This window comes from Xyrauchen texanus, chromosome 17, assembly GCF_025860055.1.
Source record: "Xyrauchen texanus isolate HMW12.3.18 chromosome 17, RBS_HiC_50CHRs, whole genome shotgun sequence".
In the NCBI taxonomy this organism is placed as follows: Eukaryota; Metazoa; Chordata; class Actinopteri; order Cypriniformes; family Catostomidae; genus Xyrauchen; species Xyrauchen texanus.
Window position 1 is genome coordinate 7,207,750 of NC_068292.1, and position 18,055 is coordinate 7,225,804.

General features: G+C 38.8%; 1 protein-coding gene across 1 annotated transcript in view; it reads left to right on the forward strand.

Moving 5' to 3' along the window:
- LOC127657910 (glutamate receptor ionotropic, kainate 2-like) overlaps nucleotides 1-18,055 on the forward strand; it is a 375,882-nt gene that overhangs the window by 315,344 nt on the left and 42,483 nt on the right. The window contains exon 14 of the mRNA XM_052146892.1: nucleotides 15,631-15,856. Within this exon, the coding sequence (XP_052002852.1) occupies nucleotides 15,631-15,856 (226 nt within the window). The remainder of the gene's footprint in view (nucleotides 1-15,630; nucleotides 15,857-18,055) is intronic.

Consider the following 18,055-nt stretch of genomic DNA (forward strand, 5'->3'; position numbering starts at 1 on the left):
CACAAAACAGCTGTTAGAGCTGATTTCCCACAGGTGATTTCCTCTCCTCGCCCTCCACAAACACGCCCATATAACCACACTATCCCTTTAAACTTGATAGAGCATTAATCTTAAAAACCGTATCTTTTTTGGAGAACTTTGAACTCACTTTTAGCACCACACAGTGAACATTTCAACTTGGATCTGCCGCGATACCTGTAATGAACCACGTAATACTACTTTGCAAATATGTTGCCACATTAACAAGATTTTCATGGGATCAGGCTGCATTTTGGCATATGTTGCGGTTCTGGATGTTAATATGTCAAAACATTGTTCCAGTCATGTTAAAATATACAATATATTTACAGCTATGATGTCAATCACTGTTCACACAAGCTATTGTTTATTTCACTGCACCCACAGAGATCAACTATTAACCTTAGCATACATGTAAAGAACAATATCTTGTAGTGCAAAGATCCCACTTAAAATTCAAATCTTAAATTTAAATGTTTCATCTAAATCTATTGAACTCTACATTTAGTAGAATTTCAGTTTGTGTTCAAAGTGATCACTCTGTGTTGTATATACAGGGTTGTTTTATAACATGTGAAAACTAAAGTCGATTTTTGTTCTTATAGCTTGTTCATATGCGTGTCTTGTACACACAGACAGTCCAGACACCTTGTCTGAAACAAAATCCTTTGTAGTCTGATCCTTCCAGGATGTGTGCTTGTGTGTGTGTCCTGTTTTCTAGTAAAGCACTATGGCTTTGATTAACCAGGTGCAATTTGCTGTATTCTAGTCATAGATTCCCAACATTTTCAAGCAGTCTGTTTCAAATTCTTTTTCTTGAAAGGTTATTTCCTCGCTTGAGAGTTGTGGTAGGATTATTTATTTTAATGAAATTGCAGACCTGTTTGGCTATTAAATGCTAGCTAAAAGCATAACATTTGTAATTGAAATATGGTGATGGAAAATGTGCATCTTAGACATTGTTTACACATTGTGGGTTGGTTGTAGAGATGAGGCACATCTTTAATACTGTAAACAGGTATATATTTATATAGGCCATAATCAAAGACATTATGACAAGCCTAACAATAGAGACCCATAGAGACAACACACACAAGCATTCATACATACATAATCACCTCTGTTTGTCCCAGTGGATGCTCTAAAAATCCTTTCCTTGTGCAAATGTTTTCTCTCTCTCGCATGGCACGTGTGCCCTTTGTAGTTAGCAACTGCTTTAAAATATCTTTACATTGTGATATCCGTGCTGCAAGACCTGACGTATAGCTTCACAGGGATTGTCTCCGTGTGTGTATGTCAGGATAATGAGAATGTGAATTAAAACGGACACCCACCTGCCTGCTACACTTTCCAGCATTATTATCAGGAGCTTATGGTAAGGCCTGGAGATGTTTGTTTTGGACTGATCTTCATCACTGCACACGGTCCTCTGAGTGGAATATCTCACAAAGAGAAACAATCTACACAGCACTGAACACTGGAGAACTCTGTCACATTTATTAGTGAGGATATTAAAGACAAGCTGTATCACCTGCAAGATTTATGGCTCAGTACATTCTCTCTTTATACCACAAAGCTCTCAGAGATATAAATACTGAAATGAAGAGAACAGAAAATATGTAATATACTACAATATATTTAAAGTAGTTAAATACGATAACAACAACAAGATAATAACACATTAACACTAGAACTACCATGGCGGTCATTTTGACTGTTTTTTAATTTTGCGATGTAATAACTTTGTTGAAATAAAACCCATATAACCATAGGACCATGACTTTTCTTAAATGTGTGTATATTTTATACTAACATTGTTATTTTATTAAAATTTCAAAACAAAAAAGAGTTCTGAGTGTTTCTACCTTGAATGGCCATAACGGTCATTTTGACCGCACGCATTTCAGCGTTTGCTAAGTAAAGGAACAAAGGGCGCTGTTCACCACGGAGGTCCTGAGAAGTGACAATGCAAAGCTCACAGTCTATCAGTGCAAAAGAAGGAAAGCACTGTCCACACAGCTGTTGCCATCACAAGTGGCCAAAGGCTAAACCAGAGACAGTCACATACTCCAACAGAACCAAGTTCGGAGTAGATGTGCTAGATCAAATGGCGAGGAAATACTATGTGAAAGCACTCACATGTAGTTGGCCAGTGGCTGTGTTTTAAAATATCCTTGAACTGGCTGCGATAAATGCTTCCATCATGTTCAAGAAATGCACAAATGAGAGGATGTCATGGAGGAACTTCATAATGCGACTGGAAAATGAACTTTGCGACGGCCATATGAGAGCAAAAGCCACACAGCTGACGGAGCGAGGACCCAGACAGGAGCAGCTTATGATGGAGAGAGGAAGGCAGTTCCAAGTGTGGAGAAACTGCAAGAAAAACAAAACTAAGGACACTTGTGACAAATGTCAAAAGGTAGTGTGTGGGAGCTGCACATTGAAGGTAGAGAGTACCTGTGTTGACTGTGAGTAATCGATTCACAAGCGTTAGTGAATGATGTGCGGTGTTTGCCCCCAAAACAACCAGATGCCTTGTTCAAGTGAGTCCACTTTTAGGAGAATTTGTTCATAATGATTTTACAGCATAATATTTTCATTGTAGATTTACAGCATTATATTTTTGCTCACAGTAAAACAAATATTGCTTTCTAAATCAGTTCATTTTGGGTTAGGCCTATATGTGTTTCATACATGTCTAAGGTTTTTACTATGCATTGAAATACACATTGGTGAGGTTTTTATAAGCTATTGTATTGATTTGTTTTTATTTTACAAAGAAAATAATAGAATATAAATAATCAAATTTGTATCTGTAATCAGCTACAATAGCAAGTTGTGTGGTTGTCGATGAACGAATACATTTTCACATTCATTAAAATTGAAATTTCAATTTTCATGTCCTGGTGTTTATTATTAATATAACAGATTCATTTATTTGTGGATTTTGATTCCAGTGGTGGCCACATAGGATTGTTTCCGATTCGTGTTCTCCAAACATTTCCAATAACTTCAGAGCGTTGTAAAGTCCAAAAGTCAACATGTTTAGAAAAAAGATAGATGTAATAAGTTCCAAAATTCACAACATGTTTTTATCTAATGAAATATTCTGCCTCAATCCATGTTTGTGGGCCTTTAGACTTTCAAAAACATTTTCACTGTGGTGTAAAAACTTGCTGGACACAAAGTGAGGCATGCACCTAGCAGTCCGGGGCAGTCTAGCAGCTAATATGACTGTGCTAGACTGCCCCGGAAGGTGCATGCCTCACTTTTAGCCCTGTTGATTTAACGCAATTAATTGCATGCCCACGGACCATAATAAGGAAGATTCCTGAGAAATGGAAGCTTGTAGTACTGCCTGTTTACTCCAGAGGGCAGTAAGTGAAATTTCAGCTGTATGAGCAACGCACAGTTTATACAGTGAAGAAAACACTTCAGTAGGCAGAACAACACAAACATGTGTTACGTTCTTGCATTCAAAACACTTGATGGAGCGCAAGTGCGATCTAAGGGATCTCAAGATGTGTTTAAAGATTTAGTATTAAACTATATTTAACTTGACACAGTGACCTAAACATTTTATGTTTATGACGCAACATACCCGTGACATCTGACATAGGTGTAAATTGACAGGCCCTTAAACAAGCCCTCATTATAAATCTCCAACTGATTGACAAATTCACTTGTGAAATGGATTGCTGTGAACTGTATGATTGAATTATGATCAATAATATGGTAGTAAACAATACATTGTATTCTAAAGCCACTTTTTGTATGGCCTTATCAATGATTAACTCTTCTGCTACATGAATGTAATGCATTTTAAATATCTGAATTATAATTTTTTTGTGTATATATATATATATATATATATATATATATATATATATATATATATATATATATATATATATACACACACATTTTTAAATATTTAAAGATAACTATGTATTTAGTTATTGTTATATGAGGGGCTTTCTCAGCAAATATTTGTATATGCGGTTAATCGCGATTAATTAACTTATTAATTTAACTGCACAGCATTCTTTAGGAGCTCCATTCATCACTGTTTGTGCCTTTAGCATTGCAAGGCTATAATGTGAAAATAAATTTCTACATCAGAGACACGAACACATGTGATTGGTGCAGTATGACCATTGTTAAACATCTGAATAAAAATACGTTTGATTCTGTAATATATAAAATGTAATAGTCAAACGTTAGTATAACACATATTTAAAATTCTCACAATCAGAATACAGCAATTGACTTTCAAAGGTAATTACATTTAAGTACAATACTTGGGTTACACATTTATAAATATTACAATATTAATTATATTATTTAAACTTAAAATATGAATTATTTTTGTATATAAATCTCTTTGCATTTCTGTTGTAGCCGAAGGGCGTGCGCCCCTTACTGTGTCATTGTAAGGGAGTTTATGACTTGTGTGTGACATATAAACATGCAAAAAAGCAATATAACAAATGGTTTTCCTAAAAATGTATGTGCTCATATGGGGACAGCAGGACTAAGTTATGACATTTTAAATAATACAAAGCTATAGAAAGCATTATTTATTTATTTTATTTATTTATTTATTTTGATTTATTATCAAATTATGTTAACAGTAGTGTTGGTAATTTGTTACAGACTTTACAGCTAATTTTCTGTCAAGCTGCTTTGGAAAAAATTGGGGAAAGCACAAATAAAAAAATTATACAAATAAACATGATTTTACTTTTATGTTGCAATATTTGTTTGTTTTTTCTACATTGGCAACACAAATCTCAATGTTCCCTCTTTGCACTGTCAAAAAAACAAGTGATAGCCTGTACTGAAGCATTTTACAAATCAGAAATCGGGGAAATTCATTCTGATTCAAGATTATGGCCGGCATCAGTCAACCAATACCAAACATGTTAAAATAACATTATACATTATAAATGCTGAATCTATGTACTGATTATCACTGTCCCATGTCTCTCAAACATGTTGGGTGATCTAAACATGATCTGCAGGCTGAAACTGAACTTTTGACTGGATGTTAGGAGTAAATGCACTATAGGATGCTCCCTTGCTCCCTACTTGGTGAATAATTCCAATGTGCTGCCTGTCTGAACTGATTTCAGAACAGTTCGAAATGCACCTTATTTTCCTCTAACTCCGTATAAAGCCTCTGAAAGCAAAAAATTTGTTTTACATCAATGTGATAATACACAGTAAAAATAGTATTTATAAGGAAAACTATCTCTGTAGTCCACACCAGTGGCCAATGTGTTTAACAGCATGCCTTTCACGATAAATCGCTCAAATAATCAAAATGGGATTTCTTACCAGATGTACTTTTGCTGCCGTTTCTCCAAATAAACAAACTCTTCTGTGATCAGCACTGTGTTGTTTTGTCACATGACTCAATGCATCAAAAATCCTTTACCGACAACCCAGAGTGTCCTGAACTGAGATCAGTCAGTTTATATGAAATTAAATTATGCATAGCTTAGAGCAAAGACAAAACACAATATCCATGCAGAAGGACGCAGGGTCGCACAAGGGTAAAATATGGCTTCATAATTTAAGAAAAAAGGACAGGTTATATTAAACTAGACATACGTAATATGGGTGTCAGTGTCACAATTGTAGGCAGGTGACTGAAGCGGGCATGAGAGAGGAAGAGGGCAATAATGATCATGAGTCGCTTGCAACCACTCAGTTTCCCCCTCAAGAAATTTGTCTCTGTCCCGTATCTCCACATATACAGGGTAGCCAGGTAAATGTGCTGCTCTGGATTTGAAAGCACACATCGCGGTCTGACGGCCTGAGATTTCAGGGCATAATAAGCATAAAAAACATGCTAAATGTCTCTCAGAAGGCTGATGCACATCAATTGTTCTCTTACCATTCATGTTTAATTGATAGGAATGGAGCAAATAGATTAAAGTTCATCTTGATTTACTGTGAAATGAATTTCAGGAATAAAATTATAGTTTCAATATAGCCCTGAGTCCAACTGATTCTAGCGGCTTGAAGGGGGGTCTCTGAATGCCCGTGAGGACCTCTGGGAGATCCCAGGAGGGGAACAGGCTTGGCCGGGAAGGATTTAACCTCCGGGCGCCTCTTAGGAACCTGAAGATTAAGTCGCGCTTACCCAAATATTTGCCGTCTACTGCATCGTGGTGGGCCGCGATAGCAGCAACATACACCTTCAAGGTGGATGGGGACAGCCTCCCCTCCAACCTCTCCTGCAGGAATAGGAGGGTCTCCTCTGTGGGTCTTCAGCCTGGCTGATTGTGTCGACGACGGCAGGTGGTAGACCAGCTCGATCTTTCGCGTCCCGTCCAGGGGCCAGACGTGTAGGTTCCAAAGGTCTGGATGCGGGCGCCAGAGCGTGCCCCGTCCCTGAAAAAGAAGGTCCTTCCTCAGGGGAATTTGCCAGGGAGAGGCTGTTGCGAGGAGTACGAGGTCCGAGAACCAGGCCCGGGTGGGCCAGTAAGGAGCCACTAGGGTGACTTGCTCCTCGTCCACCTGTGCAAGAAGGCTCACTGGGGGAAATACGTACTTGCGCAGCCCCGAGGACCAGCTGTGTGCCAGTGTGTCTCGTCGAGGGGAGCCTCTGTTCGGGCATACCAGAGCGGGCAATGGGAGGTCCCTTGGGAGGCAAACAGGTCTACCTGGGCCTTGCCGAATCGTTCCCAAATCAGCTGAACCGACTGGGGTTAAAGCCTCCTCTCTCCACCGGGCCAATGTTGTCGTGACAGCATGTTCGCCATCGCATTGAGGTCGCCGGGGATGTGAGTGGCGCTCAGCGACTTGAGTCGCGGCTGGCTCCAAAGGGGGAGACAACGGGCGATTTGCGACATGTGGTGGGAGCGTACGCCACCTTGACGATTTATGTACGCTACCGCGGTGGTGCTGTCTGACCTGACTAGGACATGTTTGTCTCAAACTAACGGGAGAAACTTCCGCAGGGCAAAGAATACAGTCATCCACTCTAGGCAGTTGATGTGCCAGCGCAGCGGGGCATAGTAACTCTCGGGAGTGCAGTATGAGCCAGTCGTCGAGGTAATTGAGTATGCCGTTGCCGACCTCTCAGAGCAGAGCAAGAGCCGCTTCTGTGACTTTCGTGAAGATGCGAGGAGACAGAGACATGCCGAAGGGGAGGACTTTGTACTGATATGCCTGGCCGCCGAACGTGAACTGTAGGAAGGGTCGGTGTCGAGGTCTACCGCTGCAAACCAATTTAGATGCCGGACGCAAGTTAGGATGTGTTTTTGCGTGGGCATTTTGAACGGGAGTTTGTACAAGGCCGGGTTGAAAACTTGCAAGTCCTAGATTGGTAAGCTGCCACCTTTCTTGGGTACGATGAAGTAAGGGCTGTAGAAACCCTTCTTCATCTCGGTTGGAGGGACAGGCTCTATCGCGTCTTTGAGTAGAAGAGTAGGGATTTCCGAGTGCAGTGATTTGGCATGTTCGCCGTGTACTGTGGAGAAGCGGACGCCCGTGAAGGGGGGCGGGGGCCTGGCAAACTGAATTTACACCTGACCAAAGAAAAATGTGAGCGAGTTGGCTAACAAAGATCCAGTTCAAAAAACCTATCATCTTGCACCAAAGTGTTGCATGGTTGAACTTTAGTCATTAATTAGAAAAAAAATGCCTTGACTACAATTTTAAAGAAGTAATTAGTCATTTGTAGATGATTACATTTTGAGTAACTTGCTGTACCCAACACTGAGTATGTCTGAATGAACCTGAATACTTTTGGTTACACAAAGGAAAGCATTTTTTAAGTGTCAGAACTTGTAGAAATAGCTTCTTACACTGTAAAAACTGCACATTTTCAGTTTTACAGTGCATTCTGTGCAGAAGTTTAGATACTGTTAATATGAGCTCTAAAACAATTAAATAAGAAACATGAGTGTCAAAATACCATCAGTGTTTGATTAAAAAATAAAATCTGTCTTTTTGTAAAGGGATCAATGGAAAGGAGGAGGCGAGAACCGGCTTGACAATATAAATAATAGTTTTAATGATAAACTTAAAAGACAAACACACACATGACGGAAACTACCTCTCTCTCATCGCACCACCGTCTGTCATCTGCCTTTATCCCTCTCGGAGGCTTAATTAGCCTGATAAGGGACCAGGTGTGTATAATCACAACCCCCAAGCCTGACATACCCCCCCCCCTGCTTTAAGCCTAGTCTGCCGGCAGTTCATCCCCATCTACCTGGACGAGGGAGGGGACAAGGGGAGGGAAACAGAAATAATTAAGATGGGGGGTACTTCCTGTAACAGTGTAGTACCCCCCCAAAAAACACTAAAATTTAAACGAGAGGGAAAAGGCCAACACAGAGCAGCAGTGAGAGAGAGAGAGAGAGAGGAGAGAGATGAAAAAAAAAAAAAACCTACTCGCCGGTTCTCGGATACACTTGCATGGTCCTCGATCACTTCTCCACCCTCTCAGGCAGACGACAGCCGCTTCTCAAAACATAATAGTTTTAATGATAAACTTAAAAGACAAACACACACATGACGGACATGTCCATAAACTATCTCTCTCTCTCGTCGCACCACCATCTGTCATCGGCCTTTCTCCCTCTCGGAGGCTTAATTAGCCTGATAAGGGATTAGGTGTGTATAATCACAACCTGGCCCCGCCCTCCGCCCTGCCACAGTTTTTTATCAAAAAAGAAGAAGATATGGAAATATCAGTAAATGAAAAACGCTATGCGCTTAGGCCTCTATAATAATATTTATTTCAAACAAAAATACTGCAATAATATTCTTTGTATACCATCTGCAGAGAACAGAGCTCATTTACAGAGTTTGAAAGAAACATTTACACGAGAAGCACATCTTTCATATATTTGAAACAGATAAATGAGTGACACTAGAAAAACAATACACTGTTGTGTGAGACTATTCCTTTCATGTTGGAACATATCTGGTCTTTAAATCCATCACAATCTTTTCTGTTAGCTGTCCACCCAAAATATTTATTTATTCATTGAGTATATTTTCTAACCAAAGTCGGCCTCACACATATCTGTAAATATACTCATCAGAATGTTTTGTTATATGCTCAATGTTTGGTTGAATTGCAAACAGGTAAATCACTCCCTCAGCGTCTATTTATCAGACAAATCTATTTTTTCCGTATGTGTCTCAGAGTCAGAGCAGATCATTTGTTTGTTTCAGTCATATTCTGTCATTGTTAAGGATAAGAGTGATGCAAGTGTAGCTGAAAATGCATGGAGTGTGATTGTAGTGTGCTGTGCATTAATCAAAGACCAGATTAAAGAGGTGAAATCTGTGAGAACTTCAGCATGATCAAAGCATTAGACAACCAATCTACACAATCTCAAATCAACTTATTGGTAAATGGCAGTGATTGATTACTGATTATCAGTCATGTATTCACATCACACATAACAGACATGACATTAAAACAGACAGAATGAGAGCTGATTATTAGAGAAATTACTGACTTTAGTCACCTCACACTTCAAAGCTTGTGGGGTTATTTGGTTAGTTAGACTGACACAAGACCAATTGGAAGTCCATGTTTTTGTATAAACAACATTCTGAAAGATGTGGGTGTTTTACATCAAGAACAATAGATAGTCAATAAATATGACTGATTTTCCTAATTATATTAAAAAAGAGTTTTAGATGGCTCTTTTCAGTAGCCTGAGTTTTAGATACTGATATGTGCAATATCATCTGTACTTACTAATGGGTCATCCTGAAATGGCCCGATCACAATGTTCGTCTAGTGATAGAAATATAGTAAAACAGTTGTTAATACATTGAGCAAAATGTCTTAGAACTTGGTTCAAATGACTAATATCAATCCTTACCTGTGTTGTAAACTTTTTATCCTTCTAGAGAGTGGGAAACTCAGAAGGTAAGACCAGGAGACTCGGTTGTATCTTCAAGCAGGATTCTTTATTGAGAAATTCGTGCTGTCGGCAGCTGCAGGGACCAACGTCTAACTAAGGGAACTTTACATTGTAATTTATACATGCATTTAGAGGGCAGTGCTTAGAGATAGACACAAAGCACCCAGGTGATAACTTTAAAGCATGCAAATGATGTATACAGGCATAGGAAACCCACCCTAGACTCTAGATTGTTACCAGTCCTAATCCAATCAGCATAACTATTCAGATACAGAGATGCTAATCCAATCAGCCTAACTATTTAGACAACTGGGGCTGGGGCTCCAATAGCCATTAAAAGACAAAGGATGAGATTGTCAGTAGTCTGACTAATTTAATTTACAATAGAGAGAACAGAACTGGAAGGAAATCTCTTGCTGGAATACTCTTTTTATACCTTAAATGCTAAATGCAGTCTACTCTACTTTCCCAGTTTATATATATGATTGTGTTTAACATTTTATAAATTTGTAATACAACACCTGTATTATACAGCTCTCTTGATTCTGATCATGTCCATTTATTTATTAATTTCACAAGTAGTCTTGTTATAAGTGGAAAATTGAGCAGATGGTAATTTTCTCAATATAAACACCAACAGATCTGTTATACAAATCGGAGGTGGAATTCAGTTGTTTCTAGAGACTCTGTGGTCTCTTTCTTCTTACATAATAAGTCAATTGTTCTATGTCCGTCTATTTATTTGGTAGGTTGCTGTGAAATAAAACTTCTTTAGACTGATAAAGGCCGATGCTTATCACCCGGTTGGGGTTTATTTTGCAATGATAACTGGCTGACTGTACAATATCTCTTACATTACTAAGTATACTATTTGTATAGCTTTTAGGCAACATTTGTCTCAGCAAATAGACTTAAAATAAAAGTTGAAAATAAAAATGTAAAACATAATATTATTCATATGTTTATTAGTACAACATACAGTAGCACAATGCTAAAGTGTCAATAATAATAAAAAAAAAAATCAATGACTGTTTTGAGATAAAATTAGACTTTTTATTGCATTTCTTTTTTCTTCTTCTCTCTCTTTCTCTGTCTTGGTCTCTATGGTTTTGCCTCATCAGCAGTCATAGTCTACATTTTCAATTGGCTGATTTGTCAAGGGCAACTCCAAAAGATTCTGATCACCGGCAAATCACCAAGTTCATCTAAAATATCGACCAGCCACAAAAAGTCATTACACAGAATAATGGCAGGCAGGACCTTGTGAATGTGACTTAATTAGGTTTCAAATGCCATCAGATGTGTTCACAGAGGCACAAAAATACTGCCGTGTTTAAAATGGGTGAAGGAGCCAATGGCACCATTTTTTTCTAGCAACTAATCGTAATATCTCTGTTGATCATGGGCTTTATTTGTCATTCCACTAGTATAAAATTGTACTGTATGTTTCTGTATGTTGAGTTTTGCATGCTGTCAGTTTAAATTTCAGTTCTGGAGATTAGTCAGGATTAGGCTTAAACAGATTTGTGTGTTCCTGCCACAGTTTATTTCATAGTAATCATGTGAAGAAGCAAAACATAACACTTTTTTTTTACCAGAATACTGATTCTTTCTAAAAAATTATATTTCTAAAATGTAAATTCCAGCATATGAATTATGTTTCCAGCAAGAGATCAAAAAAACTTGTCTGTTTCAAGTCTTTCGGTGAGTGTTTATTTATAATTCAACATGATCCCATTTTTAGGTATTTGTTAGTCATGTGCAGTTCTAATTATATATTAGAACTGCACATGACTAACAAATACCTAAAAATGGGATCATGTTGAATTATATATATATATGTTTTTTATTTATTTATTTTTTTAAACAGACTCTCATAGAATAATCAGAATAATCAACATTAATATTCTAAGTCGTGTAGAAACACATCAATATTGATCAGTATAATTTGCAACACAATTCTACTATAACCTGAAGCTTCTAAAACTCTTTTATTTATAAATGGCTTATTAGTAATTTTGTATTAATGACTAGTAAGCCATTTAAAAATGCATTACAAATAATTTATTTGTGGTTATTGTCACAAGCGCACCAGGATCTCCCTCACCGTCAGTCACCCGTGCTCACTCGCCTGAGTTTTAATCAAGCACACCTGTAGCTCATTATCACCTGGTTTGGACTTGCACTTAAAGAGCAACATGCAGGTTGAATTTATAACTGAATTAATACTTTATATTGTCTGCAGAGGTCTTTTAAAAACACATATGTAGAAATTACTAATGAAATCTCATTTGATGTAGAGATTTTGATGAAAATGTACTAGGCTCTGGAATACGCCTTTCCCGCTATAGCAACGTGTCATATGACGCAGGGCGAGGCAAATAAAAGAGCTTGCAGTCAGCTCTCTCATTGTTGGGTGTTGATGTAGTTAGAGCAGTAGTGAGAGACAGAAAGTTTTAGATCGAGTTTTAGAGAAGCCATAATGGTAAATTATTGTGTTTGTGCTGGTTGCACGAATTCCAGCCTGTCAGGACATCGTGTCCATCATTTTCCTTCTAGGAAAAACAAGGCTTTTCGGTCTTGGGTGCGTTTTGTTTTGTTGGAGTCTCGGATGGGATTTCGGAGTAAGGACCACGTGAGGCTGATTACTGATGCTGTTCCCTCGGTGCACTCGATGGAATCAAGTCCAGCATCAAAGTTTACACCGGATTTTGGCGCGGGCGGGACTGGAGGACCAAGTGCTAACGTTAGCAGACATTCTGTGCAACGAAAACGAGCACTTAGCAGAGTAAGTCTTACTTTTAATTATTTTATCTCTTAATTTGTGTAATTTCGTAATAATAATAGTATAATATTTTTATATAATATATTTTTTATAATATTAAATATTTAATATTTATTTAGTATAATAATACAGAGAGAGGGAGAGAGACTGAGCTTTAGGACAGGTTGTCGTAACGTAATTGTCTGCCTTCTGAAATGAATTTAGTAGTTTGCACAATGCTAGCCCAACTCTCCCGTTTCCCCCGCATTTCAATTCAAACTGTTCTCCCGCCGCCCTCCCGTCTGATTTTGTATCCCCATAGGCTAACTTTATACTCTCCAGTAAATTGCAAGGTCCAAATGTATTACTCATAATTATAGGCCTGTGGGCCATCATAGGCATGTTCGTCCACACCGGAGAACTCTGTTTCTTCATTCGCATCCATTGTAACCTGAGCTTGAGCTTGACCAGACTCCCTCGGCCATCGTCACTTCCGGTTAGTGCTTTATAGACGCGGAACTTATTTTATCACAATTTATCTCAAAATATCGTTAATGGCTAAATATATATTACTCCAGTTCAGAAAATCTAGTTGTTTTATCATCAACATACACTATGCTATATAGGGGTGTCCAACCTGCATGTTGCTCTTTAAACCTCACTCTCACACTCAGTCAGCACCTGGCCTTGTTGAAGGTTCCTTGGACTCACCTTTCGCCCTGCCGCAGTAGTGAACTGCTTATTAATTACCTGTTTGTCATCGATGTGCTCTGGACTTGCATGATAAGTGACTTTGAGAATTCTGAGTTTACAGCATACCTACTTACCTGTGTGTATCACTCCTGTTTATCAACGTGTATCACTCCTGTTTATCTGCTCCTGATGTGGAAGATAAGTGACTTTGAGAATTCTAAGTTTACAGTATACCTACTTGCCTGTGTGTACAGTATCTCACCTGTTTATCAACTATCTGCACTGGATGTGCAAGATAAGTGACTTATGTGAACCCTGAGTTTACCGTGTATCTACTTACCTGTGTGAAACTTGCCTCTGAATGTGCTAGTCACGTGACCTTGAGAACTCTGAATGTACTTAATGCCTTGATATACTGACCTGTTCCTCAGTTTATGTAAGGTGCGTACCTTAGACACTGTCAGAAGTTTATGTTTCCAGTTTTTGCATGTATTGGTCTGGAATTAGTGATCTGTACCTACTGCCTGAGTTCTCTGTATAACCAAAAACTGTGTTCTAAGAACTATATACCTTACCTACAATCTCACCTCACACTACTCTTCTGCATTCTGTGCAATAAACTCCCGTATCTTGGTTCATCTCCGTTCCCGTGTTGGTGTGTCATTACAGAAAGGCCAGGCCGAAAAGCAAAAGAACCCAGCGGGAGTTACCGCCATTACGGATGACGATCTCTTCTGTGGAGTCAGGATTCTCCTCGTGGAGCAAGTGGATCGTCCAGTTGAGGATCATGTCTGTGAGTTTCTCCATCTGGTGAATTTAGTGCACTATGAAGACCGCGCTCTGGTGAGTTTCTTCAGAGCTGGTCTGAATAGTGAACTAAAGGAACTAATGCCTCCAGATGGTGCTCACTGGATGCTCTGTGAATACATGGAGAAGACTCTAGAACTTTGCAGTTCCCCTTTCACTATGGGTTATGGTGGGAAACCGGGGCCAAAACCTGCACCCCAGCCTTCCTCGGCCCCTGTCTCTAAACCTTCCACAGCCCCTGTCTCTAAGCCTTACATGGCCCCTGTCTCCAAGCTTTTCACGGCCCCTGTCTCCAAGCCTTTCATGGCCCCTGTCTCCAAGCCTTTCATGGCCCCTTTTTCCAAGGAAACTCCTTTCCATACATTCCCCCTGTACCTTGTGGGTTACGACGGGATCCCCATGCCTCCACTGTCGCCTACTTTGGAGACCAAGGAGTTTTTCACATTATTTTCTGCTCTCACTTCTAAGTTGAATGATCCCCCACTGATGTCAGTACGCAGGGCCATGAAAACAAATTTCCAGTGCCCATGCCTGCCACGGTTAATGAGCATGGGCCCATGCCTGTAGCCACGACCGTCCCAGTGCCAATGCCAGTAGCCTTGACTGTCCCAGAGCCAATATCAGTAGCCTCGACCGTCCCAGAGCCAATGCAAATATTCTTGACCGCTCACTATTTGGCCCATTTTCTGAAGTGTTTCAGGAAAGTTCTAATAAGAGCATATAAATGATTTGTAATGTATTGTAAATGTATTATTAGTCATGTATTATCACTTCCATGGTGTGGTGGTGGCATAGTGGGATAAAGCACAGAACTGGTTGCCGGTTCAATCCCAACAGCCACCACCATTGTATCTTTGAGAAAGGCACTTAACCTCAGGATGCTCCGTGGGGATTGTTCCTGTAATAAGTGCACTGTAAGTTGCTTTGTATAAAAGCCTCTGCCAAATGCATAAATGTAATTGTTCCTTCTGGATGTCATTTGTACATAAATATTCCATCAAAAGCTCTTTTCTGATAACGTTTAGCCATCCTTGCTATGCTAATGTAACTCAGTCACCCTTCAGGCCAGGATTTATAGATTAGTACACATGCGCAAATGTTTATATTTAAGATGTTGTCAACACATTGACATTGTATGGTTCAGTGTCATCAGCACAAATTTGTTACAATGTATGCATGAATACCTATGAATAACTATGATCCACTGGATCTGCAATTTTTGACAATTTTTTATCTTTTCAATTTATTGTATGGTTTGGTGTCCTCTCAATTATGATTACATACTACTAAAAAGTAGTGCTACTAAGAATTTACATTTCTAATATTATCTTATCAAGCTATTTACAGTTGAGGTTTGCAATTAGTCTGTTTGGCTCGTGGTTATTTGTCAAAAAGCATTTTATATTAAAAGTCTGATAATTAATTTAACTTCTGTCTCAGAAAACGAAGATCTCCACGTATGATAAGATGTGGGAGTTCATGAGCAGTCGCAGGCATTCGGTGATGGTGAAGAGCATTGAGGAGGGAATTGAGCGAGTGCTAACCTCTGATTACGCCTTCCTCATGGAGTCAACCACAATTGAATTCGTCACCCAACGCAACTGCAATCTCACACAGATCGGAGGCCTCATTGACTCCAAGGCCTACGGAGTTGGCACTCCAATGGGTAAGACTGATTATTCCATACATAGATTCATCTTTTCATCTTTTCACATATCAAGTACTTATGTCCACTGAGCACTAAACCTGGACAACTATTTTATAAACAAAATGGATTCTGCAACTGTTCATTTTCATTTTTTTTATATTTATAGCTCTTTTAGGCATTCTGCCATCAAATACTTTTGTGTAATTACCACTAAACTAAATGGTCATTTTCCAAAGCAACCACTCACCTAGTTTCATCTCTCTTTCCTCTCACATAGTAAAATTATTTTAAATCAAATCAACATTTCATGTCCATTCAATAATTTATTTGGTTAGGTATTTATTTGAGATAGGGTTGTACCCTATTGGGGCATATTTTGCAACAATGCCTGGCTGACTGTGCTGTTATGCCTGACACATTTTAAAATTGGTTTAAAAACAAAATATGCATATATTTATCCATAGCTCCAAAAAGGTGATCACTAATGCTACAGTGACTCTTTTATTGTCAATATATTTTTCAAACAATGATTGAAACAATTCCTCAGGAAATACAGACATGACTGATAATCAGTAATCAATCACAGCCATTTACCAAGAACTTAAGAAATGTGCATAATCATTCAAACATTCAAATTTATTCAAAATACTACCTTCCACAAAAGTAAGTCATAGCAACCTCAAGAAAACATGAATCATTAATCAGATTGTTTGAAATGAGAGACACGCCATTTTATCAACATGTCTCTCATGTATGAGTGTATTCCCCTCATAGGGTGTTTCTTTCATACTGCAGCGTCAACACAAATCTTCATTTTATTTTGATTAATGACCGTCTGGTTCCGTCGGTGAAGGTGAACTGGTTGAGGTTAGCATCTCTGAACGCTCTTCAGTGAATCGGCGAATGTGCAGAAATGCTCATCCCGGGGCAAACGTGTGTGAAATAGACTTGTGCATGAGATAAATAAATGAAAAGAGAAACCGTGAGGTGTTTCCCCTCCTGTGCATAAGATTAACAGTCTCAGTGGCAGATTGTTTTAATCCTGTTATACATGCAGCCGCTGGCTGTTTCACTGGCAGAAATGGGGGAAAGAGTCTTGGGTTTTAGAATTGGGTCTAAATACATTCAGAACTATACATGATACTGATGTCTGAACACAATGGCCCTATAAACATTTGCCTTATCACAGGTTTGTAAAAGGGGGATTAGGGTTTCTATGTTCTCTTTCACTTTATAGACAGTTTATGAGCTGTGTTCAAATAATGCACAGAAAATGCTTGATACCATGCTGGGATAAATTGTGAAAATGAATATCATTATTCCTGGCATTATTTGTTATTTGTAAATTATACACAGTGGGTTCCAAAAGTCTGAGACTACACTGAAGCTGTATTCTAAAACTGTTTTACACACAACAATAAACAATGTTTTGAAAATTGAATTTAAAACAAAGGGTAACACTTTACATTAATGTTTACAATGATAAGGGTTTATAAAGGGTTATCAAATGAGTAAGAAGCCATTCAAATATGCATTCTTAATCAATTATATGCACTTATAATAACAAGGCCAAACTGTGAGCCCTTTTCCCCTACAAGTTATAAATGCTTAATATCACTTATTCAACATTAGTAACCTGTGAAAATGTACCTCAATGTAATGTACACACATGTAAATTATTTATGAAGGGGTTGCCAATATCATTAGCCTATGTACATTAAGTTCAGTGTGGTTTAATGGTCATCAGGCTTTATTATATTACATATGCTGTGATATAATATATGCAGAATATTAGTGTAACAGTTCAGCCTGACACTCCCAGCACTTTCACTCCACGTTCTCTCTCTCCAGAGTACTAATCAACCTGTTCCCACATCAATCTGCCTCACAACATATAAGTTCCACTCCCCGTTCACTCTTTGTCTGATCTCACACGTGAACATAGACTCACTTACCTGCTCCTACTCCAAGACGTTTCCTGGCTTTCATCTAACGCTCCTTGCTCCTTCGTTCCAGCAACGTTCTACGAGATTCTCCTCTCTAACGCTCCGGCGTGTTCAAAGCTCCTAACTCCAGTGCTCCAGAATCACGTTCCCGTAATCACTATTCCGAGCTCCTCGCTCCTTCATCCCAGCTACTTCCTACGAAGTACTCCTCTACAACACTCAGGTGTGTCCAAGCTCCTCACTTCATCAAATTCCCTTCATTTCCACTCCA